Source organism: Drosophila sechellia, chromosome 3L (genome assembly GCF_004382195.2).
Source record: "Drosophila sechellia strain sech25 chromosome 3L, ASM438219v1, whole genome shotgun sequence".
Taxonomy (NCBI): Eukaryota; Metazoa; Arthropoda; class Insecta; order Diptera; family Drosophilidae; genus Drosophila; species Drosophila sechellia.
In genome coordinates, this window is record NC_045951.1 from 15,834,823 (window position 1) to 15,849,772 (window position 14,950).

The following is a 14,950-nucleotide window of genomic DNA, read 5'->3' on the forward strand; positions in this document are numbered from 1 at the left end:
GTTATTAAATCTTCAAATGAAACTTTTAGATGACTTTAAGATTTAATGTGCAAACAGCGGGGAATTGTTTTTTGTCAAAACGAGGATATTTTTATATGAAATATAATTCTTTTATTTTAGTATTCACCTGAAAAGTCATTCTCATTATTATTTTAAAGTTCAGCACGGGGCCTGCTTACTTCCACAACTATTATGTTTTCCCCTCATTAAATCTGCAAACCGCAGAAATACCACATTTATAAAAACCGCAATGAGGGCAACGGGCAAAAACTTGGCTAACATCATTATGAAGATTATGACGTTAGTCACATTATGCATAAATCTGAAAACAAAACCAACAACAACAACAACAACACGACGCCAACAACAACAACCAGGACAGTAACTGCAATTAAGTTAACTAGCAAAAATAACAGTGTTGAAGACCGCAGAGAAAGGTTGGAGTCACTCGATTTAGCAGGGAAGTTAACTGAAATTCATGGGGGAACACTTTAAGACTTAAGCCAAATCCAGCGGGAAATGAAATGCAATTTCCAAGGACTCTCAGACACGAAGGAAAGTCGAGGAAAGCTCAACGCGTCTCTCTCTCTTCATTTGCCGCCCCAAAAAGTATGCAATGAAAATCGAAGCAAACGAAGTGAAATGCTCGTAAATTGTAGTTGGCTGACAAGTTGACTCCTGGCTGGATTCTCCAGGAGGAGTGGCGCCGCCAGCTGGGCGATGGTCGGTGGGTGGTGGATGGTCGCCAGGATGTGCGAGGATGTGCGAGGATGTGCGAGGATGTGCCAGGATGACATTGCACTCGACTCAACTCGACTCTGCGACGAGTGCAATGAAACTGGAAAACTTACTCCAGGCGAGCCAGGAAGCGTCAGGCATATCAAATTGTTGGTGTTTGTGCGGGCGAACGGAGCCCCAACTAAGCTCCACACTACTCCTTGTTTGCTCCTTATTTGCTCCTTGCGAACTCCCCGTTCAATGTATCTTCCTTTATTGTGCATTTGTCCTTTGGCAGCGCAGCGAAGGACAAAATTCAATGAACGTTTTCCTGTCTTCGCTGATGCACTACAAGAATATACTTCCGGCATTTGAAGAAATCGAATAGTTTCATCTTGTACTAAATTAAATTTATACGAAATGCATATCCGTTTGTATTAATAAATGAATATATGTACATATATAATTCAAATATTAAACATTTCCATAAATTATCTAAAATTAGTTACTTTACAGAAATATCTAATAGATCACAAGTTTCATCATTGAATTCCCATGACACTTAAAATTTATTAGTTATTTCGATTTTAATAAATTTTTATTTTGAGTGCCAATGAATGAAAATCATGACCAAAAATAGACGGGAGGAATGAAATAAAATCGCTTGATACCCACAATTCGGTCATAAAAAGGATTTTTATGAACCCGCCGCCACTTGAGTTCGCCAGAGGTCCCAGCTGACCTTTCAGCGGTGGTCATCACCTGCACAGCTGCACTTTCATTAATATTGTGTTTTTGTTGCGGCTTCCCAAAGAGTTTTCTTTCAGACCAATTAAGTGCTGGCTTTCCTCCATTGCTTTTGCCTCATTGTTGTTGGCGAGCATAAAATTCAATCAAGTTTTGTGTTGAGCCAAAAGTTACGATGCCTCAGACGAGAGCGCAGTTACCCATTGAGCACCCATCACCACCCAGCGCCGCCCTCCCTCCGAGTGGCAGACAGACAGGACACGTTTGTCCTTACATTGTCCTCTGGTCGGTCGGTTGCTGTTGCATCCCATGGATCCCTGTCTAGACTTGAGTTGGTTGCCCCCAAACCACTGCCATGACAACCGCATGCGATTTATGCTGATGCGAGCATTTACCCCCCATCCAGGCCATCCAGCTCATCCCAGCCCCAATTAGCACCCCCTGCACTTTCCACGCGTTAATTTTATTAAATGCAAATTAAGCTTTATCCCATTTCATTCATTAGCGGCTGTAATTTAGCCCGCAAGAGTCCTTGTTTATTAGCACCTCGAATACGCGGGGGATTCACACGGACTTAGCAGGGTTACAATCGGATATAGCATGTTTGATCATTTTAAAGTGACCGCTTAAGTGTCGTTTTGGCTTATTGATTTTAGCTTATATGATTTTAAAAATAAGCGCTTTTAAAAGAAAGGTTTTCGAAAATGAATCGTTAAATTTAACTAACTATCTCATACAAACGTCAGTTTAATTTCTTTTTAGAGCGCTTTTTTTCGAAATTTAATATCCTTAATTTCGGCTTGCAATACACAACCACTTTGCATCCCTGAATATGCGGTGGTTGCGAAGTGCAGTTGAGGTGCAAATTCCCATGGGAAGATTGCTGCTTTGTGGCTGCGTTCCTTGGCTAATTTGCAAACCAATTAAATGTCAATTTGAGGCATTGTTCCTTGTCCTCCCTTTCCCCTTGCACACACACCTTACCTTCCATGTCCTTTGCCCCATGTGGAAAAAGTTTTTTTCGCCACCGCCAAAGTTTCGCCCATTGCCTGTCTAGACTTCTTTGGCAGACTCTCACGACTTCTTCCTTCGACTGCAGTCCGACTTTTCCCCGTAGTTTGCATTGCGTAGTTTGCATAACTTTTCACCCAAACTCCAAACTCCATTTCGCCCAGCGCCTTTCAACGGCTAAGTGAGTTTTAATGCCGACAAAAGCGCCCGAGGGCGGAGCACTGTGGTTGGGGTTGCCAGCCAAATTGGCATACGTTGCGTATGCGTTATGTGTGCATTTATAGTTTGTATGCTTAGTTTGAATACTTCACTCGATTCACTCATTATTCATGTCTGTTCGCCACTTGGTTTGCTATGCGAAAACTGTCGCCCCACGAAAATACAACGCCCCCACAACCGCAGCCAGCCAGCCAGCCCGTCCGTCCGTCCATCGGTTATGGTCAGATCCGGAAAAAGTTACGGAATCAAGGGGAAGTCGGAAAGGGGTTTCCATTCTGGTCGAAAAATTGTATGCAAAAAGGAAAAAATAATGGCCAAAAATTGCACATTGCAATGCACATAACAAGATGGAAAACGAGTGACAGGGCCAAACCGAATTTTGAATACTTTCAAATCATATTTGAAGAACTTATTTACTTATAATATATAAATGTTTATATCCCTTCCATTATGTGCAAAATACGTGCATTTGGCGAAAAGTCCTGCAGCCTTGTCTTATAAAGTTAGTTCATAAGCGATGCGATTTCTAAATTAGTTTTGTTTAATACTTTCCATCCATTATAATTCCGGCGATGCAGCAATCCGTCAGATGCGAATCAACAGCCCGAGCTGCGATTGTAAAGTTTTAATCACCTTTCTGATCCCAAAGTGGTCATGACCCAGCCCAAGTGCAGGCCTCTCCTGGCATTCGAATATGGCTGCGGGATACTGGGACTTTTTTGCCGAGAATCAGAAACAGAACGCCCACCCAAACCATTTAGCCTCAATGGTGGAGCGGCGGCAGCGGAGCAGACCCAGCCGGCCAATGAGTTTTTGAGCTAAAAGTTGAATTGTGCATCGACGTCCCCCCAGGACTCGCCCAAAAGACCCCTCGCCCGCCGCTCGTCGCCTCTGTGTGCGTGTGTTTTCGACTGTCTGTGTGGTATGCACTTGTCTAGACATTGGCTAGACAGTGTAAAACCAAAAAATAACAGCAACAACAATTACAGTAAATGCCGGCGACACAAAACGAAGCGAAATGTTGCACAATCCACGTAGAAGCGCCTGCAAGAAATCACAGGAATGGGAATGGGAACGAGAGTCATTGTAGTCGTCGACGAGACGGCCGGAGACAAATTTTTGGCAATACATTTGACAAATTTCCGTGCGAATGCTGAGTGCGAGCCGCACAAGCCTGCGAAAAATCCACTCCACCATTGTTTTATACTTTTGATTTTATTTGGTAACTAAGTGGAAACTACTGGGTAAGCCAAAGTGAAGCTGGAGCTCCGCCACTCCACTCCACTTCAACTTCATCCGGCGGCGCTCCATTTACGAGGCACCGAACTTCTTCCGCCGGTACGGCGGCGGCAGCGGAGCCAACAGATTGTTTGTCGAAATGCTGACGTTGACAAGTTCGTTAGGGCTCAGGCGAGACACGTGCACCAGGTGCTGCAAGGAGAAGAATTGAGGTGTGAAAGTGTTTGCAAGTAATAAGGGAGGGGGGTTTGGGATTTGCTGCAGCTATAGAAAGGACAGAAAACGTAAAAGTTGGTAGTAGGTAAGCCTAATAAAAGATTTTAGTCCGCTCATTCTTATTTCGTAGATGAATTAAGATTATCTTGTAAACCAAAGTGTCACAAAATGAAAGTATTTTGCGTAAACAGATCTACCAATCTTACCTGTCGTGACAGCGACGTCTTGAGGCTCAGGCCTTTTGAGCCGCCGGCAACTGAAGAGCGGTTTCCGTTTGATAACTTTTTAGACTTGCTGGTGCTCACAAGCTCCTTGGGATCAAGATGCTGATCCCTCTCCAACACATACAAATTGACCTCGGTGTGAACAATAAATATATTACGATTTTGTGGATCCAGGCTGATTCCACTGATGCAATGGCGCCTGGTCTCCGGTATCAGGTACTCATTAGTTTCACAGGTGAATATCCGATTGACCAAATCGTACTCCACCAGCTGGCCATTGGCGTAGGCGACCACCACACGTGGGTAATCCTCGTGCATGGATAGGGCGGTGGTACCGGCTCGGTGTCTTGGTAGGTTCAGCAGGTGCTTGTATTGTTTTCCATGTAGTTTCCAAACTGATATTATGTGGTCTGAGCTCGCAGCCACAATGTATTCGCTATGCGAAGAAATAACCAAATGGCTAATCGTATTCTTACAATTCTCACTCAAATCGATGGTATATTTGAATGTAACCAGATCTTCCTCTAAAGTAAACCAACTTAGATGATTGTTCTGCGGGTTGAGCAGCACTAGATCTCCCTGCTCTGTGAAAATTATATGACTGGCTGGTTGAAGTTCCTGGGGAAGATCGTCTACCAGACGCTCCACCTGCAGGGGATCACTTTTCAAACGACTGATCCGGAGTTCCTTTAAGGTAGAGTAGCAAATCCAGTTTGCATCTGGTGAAATGGCAGCAGACTCTATAAAGTGGTCTTCTTTGACATTTAGTTGGAGGAGTTTCTGGGGTGTCTGCTCCAGAAGTTGTTCCTCCGTGTGACCTACGGGCAGTGCCCAGGATTGCTTCTCCTCGCCTTGCGGGGCCACAGAACCCAAGCGCCACAGGTGCACGCTGTTGGGATATCGTAAAAGCAAAAGCTTTTTACTGATTGCCATGGAAGCTACGGAACCTTTCAGAAAGGGAGCATGCTGCGACAAATGTGCCTGCATCCGTTCACTGGACGTAATGGTCAATATGCCATCCATGCCTCCCGAATAAATTTGATCGTCGATAACCAACAGGGATTTCACATAGTGTTTGTGGGCATCGCGCTGCAAGAATTTAATCCAACGCTCGCTGGTGGACTCCTCCCGCTTTATCTTGGTTTTGCTGAAAATCCGGATGAGCGGTGGCTGCATTCCACTGCAAACCAATCGATCCTCCTTGTTATTCACAGCCAGGGCAAATACGTTTTTATCCATAACTTGTGCGGAATCTATCTGTGTCGCGTTTTCCGCATTCCAAACGGTCACAAATCCCGCTGAATCACCAGCAATAATCGTATTATCGGATAGCACCTGCAGGGACCAAACTATTAGGTCCTTTTCGGAGAGGGTCATCGTGTGCAGAGTGGTTCCCTTGAGGACGTTCCAAATGCGAATAAATCCCTCAGTGCCGGTCACCAGTTTAGTTCCTGTCTTATCAAACTTGATGCAGAGAACGCGACCTTTTTGCTTGTTAAATAAGGTTTTATAGGTGATTTCGTCATTCTCGATACTCAGGATGTTGATGTGCCCTTCCTCTGAGCCAACGGCAATATCCGTTTCCGCGGGATTTACGTCGATACTCCATAGAGCATTGCCAGTGGGCGAGTGCTCATATCGTTGTTTCAGCTTAATCACATCCCACTCGATCAGATTTCCACTTAAGTCCACGGAAAATAAGCGGTTTCCCGCCCAGGCTATAGATTCTACATGAGAATAGGGTGGCAGGTGGATTACACGATCCAAATACGGGGTGTGCTCCAGGTTCCACAGCTCAATGACGGGCGTTGCACTGCAAAGAGCGTACTTATTAGTGGTCGGCACAGTAAATATAAGGGTTTTTTTTAATTTTCAATAATTTACCGACTCAGAGCGAGGCACTTGCTCGATTTACTATACGCCAAGCTGACAATTTCACGCGGCTTTATCGTGTAGAAGCGCACATTATGCAACTGATGCTTGCCCCTTTGCTGGGGTTCCTTTTTCGCAATATTCGTCATTTTATTTAGTTAATACACCTATTTCGTTAAGAAGAAAGAAAAGAAAAACAAAATTCCTCTGGAGATGCACGTGTGTGCCTAAGAGTTGCCAGATGGTCTATTTCACCAGGTAAACAAATGTGAAGAGTAGCCATCTGGCTAAAAATATACCAAATTAACCGCTCTATCAAGTAACCGCTCTTAGGCCACTTAAAAATTATTTTCAAAACTAAAAATATTTTTATTAATGTAATTATTATCTATGTGCTTATTGTAGATAAGAAGAATTAGATAAGAAGAAATCTAAGAGATTCATATATAAAAATATAATTAGTTTGTGTTTGGAATTCATTTTAGCTTAAAGTCTAACGTAGAATGAAAATCTAGAGTTCAATAATCTCTTAAAAACATAATCCAATCAACTACAAAATTTAAAAATAAACTTGTGCAAGTTACGCATTGGGTTAAAGAGTATCTCTCTACGTATTTTAGATATCTTCCACATCTGGTCAGTCTAAAGGGGGTGGTTTTTGCAAATGTTTTCTTTTGTTGTTGGTGCGGTCCGAAGGAAAATAAATTGCAACTGAAAATTAAACCAATCAACTAATTAAATTAACTAAACAAGCTTTTAAAATAACGGAAAGCATGATATAGCAAATAAGGTGCAAGTAAATTACACTTGGAAGTACAAATTAAATAAACCAGCTGCAAGGATGTCGCCTAATTCTATGTGGATCTTCGGCCTCATAAGTGGTAAATAAATAAGGAGCAATAGAAAAAATCCAAGGTGGTGCTAAATGATTTACAAAACCAACAGCTCTGCTTCTGACTCTGGGTTCGACGGGACTATCCTCAAAGGTTTTGGAGCTCAGTGACCGGTTCATCGATGTGCGACACGAGGGTCAATGGTTGGTCATGTTCTATGCCCCGTGGTGCGGCTACTGCAAGAAAACGGAGCCCATTTTTGCTCTGGTGGCTCAGGCTCTGCATGCCACCAACGTTCGAGTGGGTCGCCTGGATTGCACCAAGTATCCGGCGGCAGCAAAGGAGTTCAAGGTGAGAATATTAGAACCATATTTGGTCAAAGTTCCTTATAAACATCCCCCATTTCTTACAGGTTCGTGGGTATCCCACCATCATGTTCATTAAGGGCAATATGGAGTTCACCTACAACGGAGACCGCGGTCGAGATGAGCTGGTCGACTATGCCTTGAGGATGTCTGGGCCTCCAGTTCAGCTGGTCACGCGAACGGAGAGTGTAGACATGCTAAAGGGATCCCATACAATATTTTTCATTTTCGTGGGCCAACAGGAGGGCGTGGTGTGGGATACATACTATGCTGCAGCTGAAGGTTACCAAGAGCATGGATTTTTCTATGCCACCAGCGAGGATATCGCTGCCCAGCACTTTGACTTCGAGAAACTGCCAGCGGTGATCGTCTACAAAGAAGAGCAGCACCACTTCTATCCGCACGGGCATTTGGCACATGAAATGGACCCCAATGAAGTGAACGAAACCGTTTTCCAGTGGGTGAACGTGGAGAGGTTCACACTCTTCCCAAAGGTCACTCGGTTCAACATCCACCAGCTGCTCAAGACTAACAAGTACTTGGTATTGGCTGTGGTACAGGAGGATAAGCTCAATCAGATAGCCACGCATGAGCTGGAGTTTCGGGACATGGTGGAGGGCGTGATAAGAAAGCATAGGGCGCGATATCATGACAAATTCCAATTTGGATGGGTAAGTGATTCTATCGTAGTTATCGATTTGGAGCTGATAAGTATTTGCATTTCAGATTGGCGAGCCATCAATAGCACATTCCATTATCTTGGATCAACTACCCACGCCTCACTTGATAGCGATTAATTCGAGCACCCAACACCACTTCATACCCGAAGATGATCCCATGCAAATGACTCCACAGGCATTGCACCTTTTCCTAGAATCCATCCGCAACGAAAGTGCGATTGCCTATGGAGGAGATACGTACTTTGTACGTTTGAATCGGGCGCTGTTCGAAGTCCGAAGAGCCCTGAGGGATATGTGGCTGGGAAATCCCGTGCTGACCACTGTTATTTTCGGCCTGCCATTGGGATTCTTATCGCTCATCATGTACTCGATATTCTGCGGCGATTGTTTGGTCACAGAAGAAGATCCCGATGAAGATCACGAGAAGAAGGAGTAAAAGGATAACTTAAAAATGAATCTGGTGAAAACTTTTGATTGCGAGTGAATCTTAAAGAAAGTAAATAAGATGATCTCATAATGCATTTCCGAGAAAGATCATAGAGAGCAAGGAACGAAGAAGAATTTGAAATGAGAAATCTCTATAGGAAGTCGTAGAAGGCCCCACCCCTCCTCTAGACCACTTTTCTACCGCATATAAATGTAAGCCAAATCTAGTCCATGTCAGTGTATCTGGGCACGAACTTCCAATCCGCTTTAAGATTCGCCATCTGACACAAAGAAATCCATGCGCATTCGTGCATTTAGTTTTGTTTCTCGTTTTAAGTTAGTAAAAGTAATAAACATGATTTAGCGGATGTGAAGAGCGGGCATAACTTAAATTAGAAGTTGGGCGGAATTTCGGCCGAATCAGCAGCCGTAATCCTCGTCGTCGTCGCTATCGATGGCCGCCCGACGCCGATCATACTTCACGGAGGACTTGCTCTGCGGCATCTGGGCATTGACGCTTTCAAGTATGCTGACAAACTGGGCGTCATCGAGTTTTCCACGCACCTGACCCATCTGGGCCATGCGGATGACCATGCTCTCGAACATCTGCGCCTTCTCCGGCTTGCTGACCTTGAGGGTGTTCACTAAATGATATTTTATGTGTTATTATGTAGAGGTATTCAAGGTCTAGATCCACATACGTCGTGCCCTGGCTTGCTGGTCCAGAACTTGGGATAATATCGAATGCTTCATTTCCTCCTGGGCGCGCATCTGCTCCTGCTGTGCTTGTTTCTTTTCCGCATCATTGCCACCGCCCTAAAAATGGGGAAAAAGGAGTTAGGGTCATTGAAGGATTTCGCTGTAAAGAAACAGGTGTCCCAGTCCAAAAGGATGACGCATAGGAACTAAAGGGAAAGGTGCCTATAAGAACTAACAAAGCATACAATTGCTATATATCCTTAACATTTTTATTATATTTTACATCGTCTAATTGGCTAACATTCCAAGTTATGGCTATTTTTGGAATTCTCTAGAGGAATCTAGCCGGTTTGGAGCCACTCAAATATTTCACTTACGAAGTGCGACTGCATTTGGGACATGCGCTGGGCGCGTAAGGCATCCAAATCACTATCCGACATTCTGGGTTCTTATTCTCAGTATATTTATGGCAGTAAATTTAGCAATTATTGCGTTTTTTGCTTCTATAAAAATAAATCACGCTCTTTGTGGCAAAAAAGTGTGCAACCGAACAGTGTGACCTTGCTAGTCCTTGCTTATTTATAAATCTGACTGCTCAAAATTGCGTTTGAGTATCCCTGGTCATTCGGTGTTTTCGAGAAGAAGAAGAGTTGGGGAGAAAAATAAAATATCTGCGAAGGAAAACAAACATATTACCGGAATATACAGAAAATAAGAACCATTTAAATTCGTTGAAAATGTCTGCACCGCTGGAGAACCTTGAGACCCAGCTAGAGATGTTCATCGAGAATGTTCGTCAGATCCGCATCATCGTAAGCGATTTTCAGCCACAGGGTCAGAACGTACTCAACCAGAAAATGTAAGAAAATGCTAAAATGTATTTAATCAAATGTCTATAAATATGTGCACCATCAGTAACAGCTTGGTGACCGGCCTACAAGAGATCGACAAGCTGCGCTCCCAGGTGCAGGACGTCTATGTGCCATTTGAAGTGTTTTTCGACTACATCGACCAGGACAAGAATCCCCAGCTGTACACCAAGGATTGCGTGGAGAAGGCATTGGCCAAGAACGAGGAGGTCAAGGGCAAGATCGAGGGCCTGAAGAAGTTCAAGACGAATCTGCTGCTGGAGCTGTACAAAACCTTTCCCAACGAGATGAACAACTACCGCGCTTATCGCAAGGACTCCATGTAAGGACGTGCTCCAAGGACATGCCAACTGAACTCTAGATTGTAAGCCTTATGTTGGAATAAAATTATACTTCTGTACATAAAAATCTGTGTTTCACTAGCCATTGAGATTGTGTATGTTGGTATGTTGGTATACTTTCTTGCTCTTTGTCTGATATACTCTCATCGTAATATTCTTATTTCGTTAGGGTGTTTACGTATTGTCACGTGAAATATTATTTGTTAAAGACATTATTTTTATATTTTTACATACGTTTCTTTTTTGTTTACAAGTATGTTTCATATTTGAACTTTTTTAAATTTAATTGTTTCTATAAATACGTTATACCATATAATTATTTCATTTCAATTATATATTAAGGTCTTGCATTTTAAAAAACCAATGAGTATCAAAACTTCATAAATGTTATTAATTAATACTTAACTGAAATAGTTTAAAAAAGTTTTAAGCTCGATAGTCGCAAAGCAGTAGCGTTGCCACCTTAGTTTTATATCAGCTGTTCTTATTGTCAGCTTGTGTAATTAAAGATTTCGATTGTGTATATCATTTAGTTAAATTTATTGTAGAAAATGCGGAGAGTTATTGATGGCTATAAAAGTGCTGTAAAAGCAACAAATTATACACCACTTGCTAGAAATGCAGCACAATTCAATCAATTTCGGTTGCCAGAAATACGAAAATTTTCAGTTGAATATTCGCCGGCTTGTTGGAATTGCCAAAAGAAATCGGATTTAAAGCAAAATATGATATGTTCGGACTGTGGACACTTGCAGGATGTTAACTCAGGAATAGTTAGTACTTATCTACATTTTATTTATTTTATTTAACCATTAGTTTTTGTAGAATTACTTTAAGCTGCTCAGCTTTCCCATTCAATTTTCTTTGGAGTCCCAGAAATTGACAAGAAGTTTTCGCCAGTTGCAGACCATTGTGCATCCCGATAAATATAGTAATAAGTGGGTATTGTCATAAGTGATAAAATCCGGAAGGCAACGAAAAAATCCCCTTGCTTACAGAACCTCACGGGAGCAAACAAACTCCGCAGACTGGAGTTCCCTCATCAACAAGGCATATAAAACGCTTTCCACGCCCATAGAACGTGGTCAGTACCTTCTTCAACTGGAGGGCGAACAGATGCCGCAGGATAATAGCGCCCTAAACAAAGAGTTTCTCATGGCCATGATGGAGCGGAACGAGGAAGTGGAAGATGCAGAAGACACCCAAACGCTGGAGAATTTAAATATTCAACTCATCAAGGAACTGGAGGAGATGGCCCGGAGGTTAAATGTCCTTTTCGAAAGCAAAGATCTTTCGGGAGTCAAAGGAACCCTCGTAGAGATGAAGTACCTCCTGAGTATTCAGAACAGCATTAAACAGAAGCAACAAAGTTTGCTGGGCAGCTGAATTGGCATTAATCGACTTGGCAATCGGTTCTGATCGCACACACACACGTCCACCTGTTGCTATCTATCAGCTGTTAAGTAAACAATAACACGGACTTCGTTTGTTTTATAATGTGAATAAAAATCGCGATTGAACAGTTATGATCGATGCAATTAGTTAATTATCCAATTGTGCCCGAATAAAACAGGTTTTTATCCAACTTTCGATGGAAGCCCCAGGAGTTATTCCCCTTCTCATTGAGCACCCTGTGCCACGGTCACAAAACTTTGGAAAAAATAATATAATCAATTAATCGCAGTACTATCTGCTGGACTGAAGTCGCCAGGGGTACACCCCCCGAAGACCCTAGAAATACACATCGCAAACTCATGCCCATTCACACAGCCTGAGCCATTTGTATAGGTGAGGAAAATCGTCGCACCTTATATAAATTCAAATCGACCGGCGCCTCAGCGGATAGTTCCTATTAGATGGTCACCGAGGTTGGACTCAACTGTGGAATTGCCAAGACTTCTCGTTGGGAAATACTTTCACAAGCCGGAAAACTTGCGGATAATTAAAGCAACCGTAAGAAAGAATTCCCTGAGAAAGCTAGCTTGCCGATTTAGCGTGTTATTAAAGAATTGCCTGTTGATTAATAAATAGCTCGTAACAAGGTACTTAGGAAACTAAAGATACTTATTACGAAATACCTCTAACCGAACCAAAGAAAAACGTATTAAGATCTAACAAAATGAAAAAGTTCTCGAGCGGCTTGCTGATCTTCATCGGAGCTATGTTGGCCGCTTCAGAGGCTGTCATCTCATCACCCATCATAGGGGTTCTGACACAGGAAGTTTACGTCGATGGCTTGATCTCGAGACACTTTGATAACAAGACCAGCTATATAGCCGCCTCGTATGTGAAGTATCTCGAAGGAGCTGGAGCCCGAGTGGTGCCAATTTGGTAAGTGAGCAGACAGATGCAAAGATCTTATCGTGACCAGTAATTCCTACCACAACTCGATAAGGTCGAATAGGGTAGGGTGGCATTAAGTATTCCGACACGTGTATTTATAGAACATAAATTCATTAGAGAGTAAATTTGATTTGGAGACCGAAATTGCGTTGTATTGATAAGATTGCCTGAAATCAATTAATAACAATTTTCATACAAATACCTTTGACAGGATCGGTCGCAATCGCAGCTACTACGACGATCTCATGCGCAAGATAAATGGGTAAGTATAAATATACTTTCTAGGAAGTTCCCGCATCTAAATTTATTGCTCCTTCGACAGAGTCTTGTTGCCCGGTGGAGCCACTTGGTTTAATCAGAGCAATGGGTATGCGGATGCGGGCGAACACCTCATCCACTTGGCCATTGAACTAAACGATCAGGGCGTCTTTATGCCGGTGTGGGGCACTTGTCTGGGCATGGAACTATTGGTTTACAAGCTGGCCAACGAAACGGAACACCGCATTAATTGCGAAGCGACCGGTATGGCCGTGCCAATGGATTTTAAAGAAGGTATAGTTTATTAATTTATATATTACGAATGCTGAATCTACACATTTCTATGTAGACTATAAGAAGAGCCGCCTGTTTGCATCCATCAGCGATGATGTGGTGGACACCATGGTCAAGGAGAATGTGACCTATCACTGGCATCAGTACTGCTATACGGAAAAAGACTTCGAGCGGGATCTACTAAACGAAACTTGGCGTGTTATGTCCCTTAATCATGACTGGAATGGAGTTGAGTTCATTTCCACCGTAGAGCACATAAAGTACCCCTTCTATGGAGTACAATTCCATCCGGAGAAGCCGCTGTACGAGTTTACAAAGACGAGCATTCCCCATACCGCAGCTGCCGTGTTAAGTGGTCAATTCTTCGCCGATTTCTTTGTGAGTGAGGCGAGGAAAAGTAATCAGAGCTTTTCGAATGCCACTGAGCAGGCCAGGACGCTCATCTACAACTATAAGCCGGAGTATACTTCGATCCTGGGCTCCTCGTACATACAGCAATACCTATTTACCAATGTTGAAATGGAAATACCCGAAATTCCGGAGATCCCTGATGAGGGCGGTAATAACGATGGGGGTAGTAGCGGCGGCTATATTCCCATTATTATACCAGGCGGTGACGGTTCTGCGACTATGCCTTTCCTGAGTGGGTTGCTCCTGACTCTGGTTCTCTTATCAATTAATTAATTGGCTGCTTTGCTCACCAAAGTTGTGGCCAGGACTATGAACTATCCGTGGACTTTCATATTGTCAGTTCATTTACGCACACGATATTTACGGGATTATTTCTTTCTTTATCTTCAAGATATCTATGTGATTTCTGATCAAAATAGTTACTATTAGCGTAATATCTGGAGATATTGTACTTGTTGTCATGGGTGACTCAATTGTTAATTTATTGGTTTTTGGATGTAGTTGGCATGAAGAGATTATACGCCAAGAGATTACTTCAACTATCAGATACTAATTACTCAGCACATTTACTAATTGCCCATGGCTAATTAATTAATAAAATGTAGATGGATAATGATAAGAAAAACAATATTCTATCTATAATTTATATCTCTTACTCGTATGGTAAGAGGGTGTACTAGATTCGTCGATTCGAGCCTATTAAGTACATATTATATGTTAATATATATTATGTTGCTTTATGTTATCTTATTGGTTGAAATCATAGTTTCATCCTTACATATAATATTCTGCAAATCTGACTTTTACATGAATGTGGCTTGATTTATGTGAAACCAACTATAAAAATACTTATAAATTATTATGTTAAGTTATTTTAAGAAGCATTTTAAAAACAATATCATATCAATAACGCCGATTCAATTTCAACGGAATTAAAACATAGTCCAATTTCAAATAGGTATTAAAAAAATGCCTCCTCATTGCAATGATATCATTGTATCTTTGACTTTTTTAAATAAATGAATAGTTTAGCATATAATTAAACAAATAAAACTTACATATAATAGTATTAAAAACAAAGTGCATGCATATTTACGAATGGACCAAATGCGCATATAAGAAGTATCCTTTTATGGCCTCCCTTTAATGTTTTTGTAGCATGAGCAGGGAGTTTTATGTCAAATGG

At 42.2% G+C, this 14,950-nt stretch overlaps 6 protein-coding genes across 6 annotated transcripts; 4 read left to right on the top strand and 2 right to left on the bottom strand.

Annotated features, from left to right (window-relative positions):
- Positions 1–3,890: 3,890 nt before the first annotated feature.
- LOC6605890 (U3 small nucleolar RNA-associated protein 4 homolog) lies at positions 3,891–6,486 on the bottom strand. Its single transcript, XM_002030667.2, has 3 exons — positions 6,258–6,486; positions 4,356–6,186; positions 3,891–4,125 (listed from the first exon to the last, which is right to left on the bottom strand). The coding sequence occupies exons 1-3, from the start codon at positions 6,392–6,394 to the stop codon at positions 4,006–4,008; spliced, it is 2,088 nt and encodes a 695-aa protein (XP_002030703.2). The 5' UTR covers positions 6,395–6,486; the 3' UTR covers positions 3,891–4,005.
- A 414-nt stretch (positions 6,487–6,900) lies between these two features.
- LOC6605891 (protein disulfide-isomerase TMX3) lies at positions 6,901–8,917 on the top strand. Its single transcript, XM_002030668.2, has 4 exons — positions 6,901–7,126; positions 7,191–7,429; positions 7,491–8,114; positions 8,170–8,917. The coding sequence occupies exons 1-4, from the start codon at positions 7,087–7,089 to the stop codon at positions 8,557–8,559; spliced, it is 1,293 nt and encodes a 430-aa protein (XP_002030704.1). The 5' UTR covers positions 6,901–7,086; the 3' UTR covers positions 8,560–8,917.
- On the bottom strand, positions 8,855–9,808 carry LOC6605892 (programmed cell death protein 5). Its single transcript, XM_002030669.2, has 3 exons — positions 9,626–9,808; positions 9,251–9,365; positions 8,855–9,193 (listed from the first exon to the last, which is right to left on the bottom strand). The coding sequence occupies exons 1-3, from the start codon at positions 9,686–9,688 to the stop codon at positions 8,970–8,972; spliced, it is 402 nt and encodes a 133-aa protein (XP_002030705.1). The 5' UTR covers positions 9,689–9,808; the 3' UTR covers positions 8,855–8,969.
- A 71-nt stretch (positions 9,809–9,879) lies between these two features.
- Positions 9,880–10,525, top strand: LOC6605893 (mediator of RNA polymerase II transcription subunit 10). The gene is made up of 2 exons (XM_002030670.2): positions 9,880–10,107; positions 10,164–10,525. The coding sequence occupies exons 1-2, from the start codon at positions 9,986–9,988 to the stop codon at positions 10,441–10,443; spliced, it is 402 nt and encodes a 133-aa protein (XP_002030706.1). The 5' UTR covers positions 9,880–9,985; the 3' UTR covers positions 10,444–10,525.
- A 416-nt stretch (positions 10,526–10,941) lies between these two features.
- On the top strand, positions 10,942–11,984 carry LOC6605894 (iron-sulfur cluster co-chaperone protein HscB). Its single transcript, XM_002030671.2, has 3 exons — positions 10,942–11,231; positions 11,284–11,396; positions 11,457–11,984. The coding sequence occupies exons 1-3, from the start codon at positions 11,010–11,012 to the stop codon at positions 11,842–11,844; spliced, it is 723 nt and encodes a 240-aa protein (XP_002030707.2). The 5' UTR covers positions 10,942–11,009; the 3' UTR covers positions 11,845–11,984.
- An 85-nt stretch (positions 11,985–12,069) lies between these two features.
- Positions 12,070–14,750, top strand: LOC6605895 (gamma-glutamyl hydrolase). Its single transcript, XM_002030672.2, has 5 exons — positions 12,070–12,411; positions 12,490–12,789; positions 13,013–13,063; positions 13,124–13,353; positions 13,409–14,750. The coding sequence occupies exons 2-5, from the start codon at positions 12,578–12,580 to the stop codon at positions 14,035–14,037; spliced, it is 1,122 nt and encodes a 373-aa protein (XP_002030708.2). The 5' UTR covers positions 12,070–12,411; positions 12,490–12,577; the 3' UTR covers positions 14,038–14,750.
- Positions 14,751–14,950: the final 200 nt, after the last annotated feature.

Bases quoted from the DNA above. Each gene is read 5' to 3' on its own strand.
- LOC6605890 (XM_002030667.2), bottom strand. From the start codon at position 6,394: ATGACGAATATTGCGAAAAAGGAACCCCAGCAAAGGGGCAAGCATCAG. The intron at 6,187-6,257 runs GTAAATTATTGA...CGCTCTTTGCAG, and splicing joins AAGTGCCTCGCTCTGAGTCG to TGCAACGCCCGTCATTGAGC. The intron at 4,126-4,355 runs GTAAGATTGGTA...TTCTCCTTGCAG, and splicing joins AGACGTCGCTGTCACGACAG to CACCTGGTGCACGTGTCTCG.
- LOC6605894 (XM_002030671.2), top strand. From the start codon at position 11,010: ATGCGGAGAGTTATTGATGGCTATAAAAGTGCTGTAAAAGCAACAAAT. The intron at 11,232-11,283 runs GTTAGTACTTAT...TAGTTTTTGTAG, and splicing joins AGGATGTTAACTCAGGAATA to AATTACTTTAAGCTGCTCAG. The intron at 11,397-11,456 runs GTGGGTATTGTC...CCTTGCTTACAG, and splicing joins CCCGATAAATATAGTAATAA to AACCTCACGGGAGCAAACAA.
- LOC6605892 (XM_002030669.2), bottom strand. From the start codon at position 9,688: ATGTCGGATAGTGATTTGGATGCCTTACGCGCCCAGCGCATGTCCCAA. The intron at 9,366-9,625 runs GTAAGTGAAATA...CCCCATTTTTAG, and splicing joins CCCAAATGCAGTCGCACTTC to GGCGGTGGCAATGATGCGGA. The intron at 9,194-9,250 runs GTATGTGGATCT...AATATCATTTAG, and splicing joins CCAGCAAGCCAGGGCACGAC to TGAACACCCTCAAGGTCAGC.
- LOC6605891 (XM_002030668.2), top strand. From the start codon at position 7,087: ATGTCGCCTAATTCTATGTGGATCTTCGGCCTCATAAGTG. The intron at 7,430-7,490 runs GTGAGAATATTA...CATTTCTTACAG, and splicing joins CGGCAGCAAAGGAGTTCAAG to GTTCGTGGGTATCCCACCAT. The intron at 8,115-8,169 runs GTAAGTGATTCT...TTTGCATTTCAG, and splicing joins ACAAATTCCAATTTGGATGG to ATTGGCGAGCCATCAATAGC.
- LOC6605895 (XM_002030672.2), top strand. From the start codon at position 12,578: ATGAAAAAGTTCTCGAGCGGCTTGCTGATCTTCATCGGAGCTATGTTG. The intron at 12,790-13,012 runs GTAAGTGAGCAG...TACCTTTGACAG, and splicing joins GCCCGAGTGGTGCCAATTTG to GATCGGTCGCAATCGCAGCT. The intron at 13,354-13,408 runs GTATAGTTTATT...ATTTCTATGTAG, and splicing joins GCCAATGGATTTTAAAGAAG to ACTATAAGAAGAGCCGCCTG.
- LOC6605893 (XM_002030670.2), top strand. From the start codon at position 9,986: ATGTCTGCACCGCTGGAGAACCTTGAGACCCAGCTAGAGATGTTCATC. The intron at 10,108-10,163 runs GTAAGAAAATGC...GTGCACCATCAG, and splicing joins AACGTACTCAACCAGAAAAT to TAACAGCTTGGTGACCGGCC.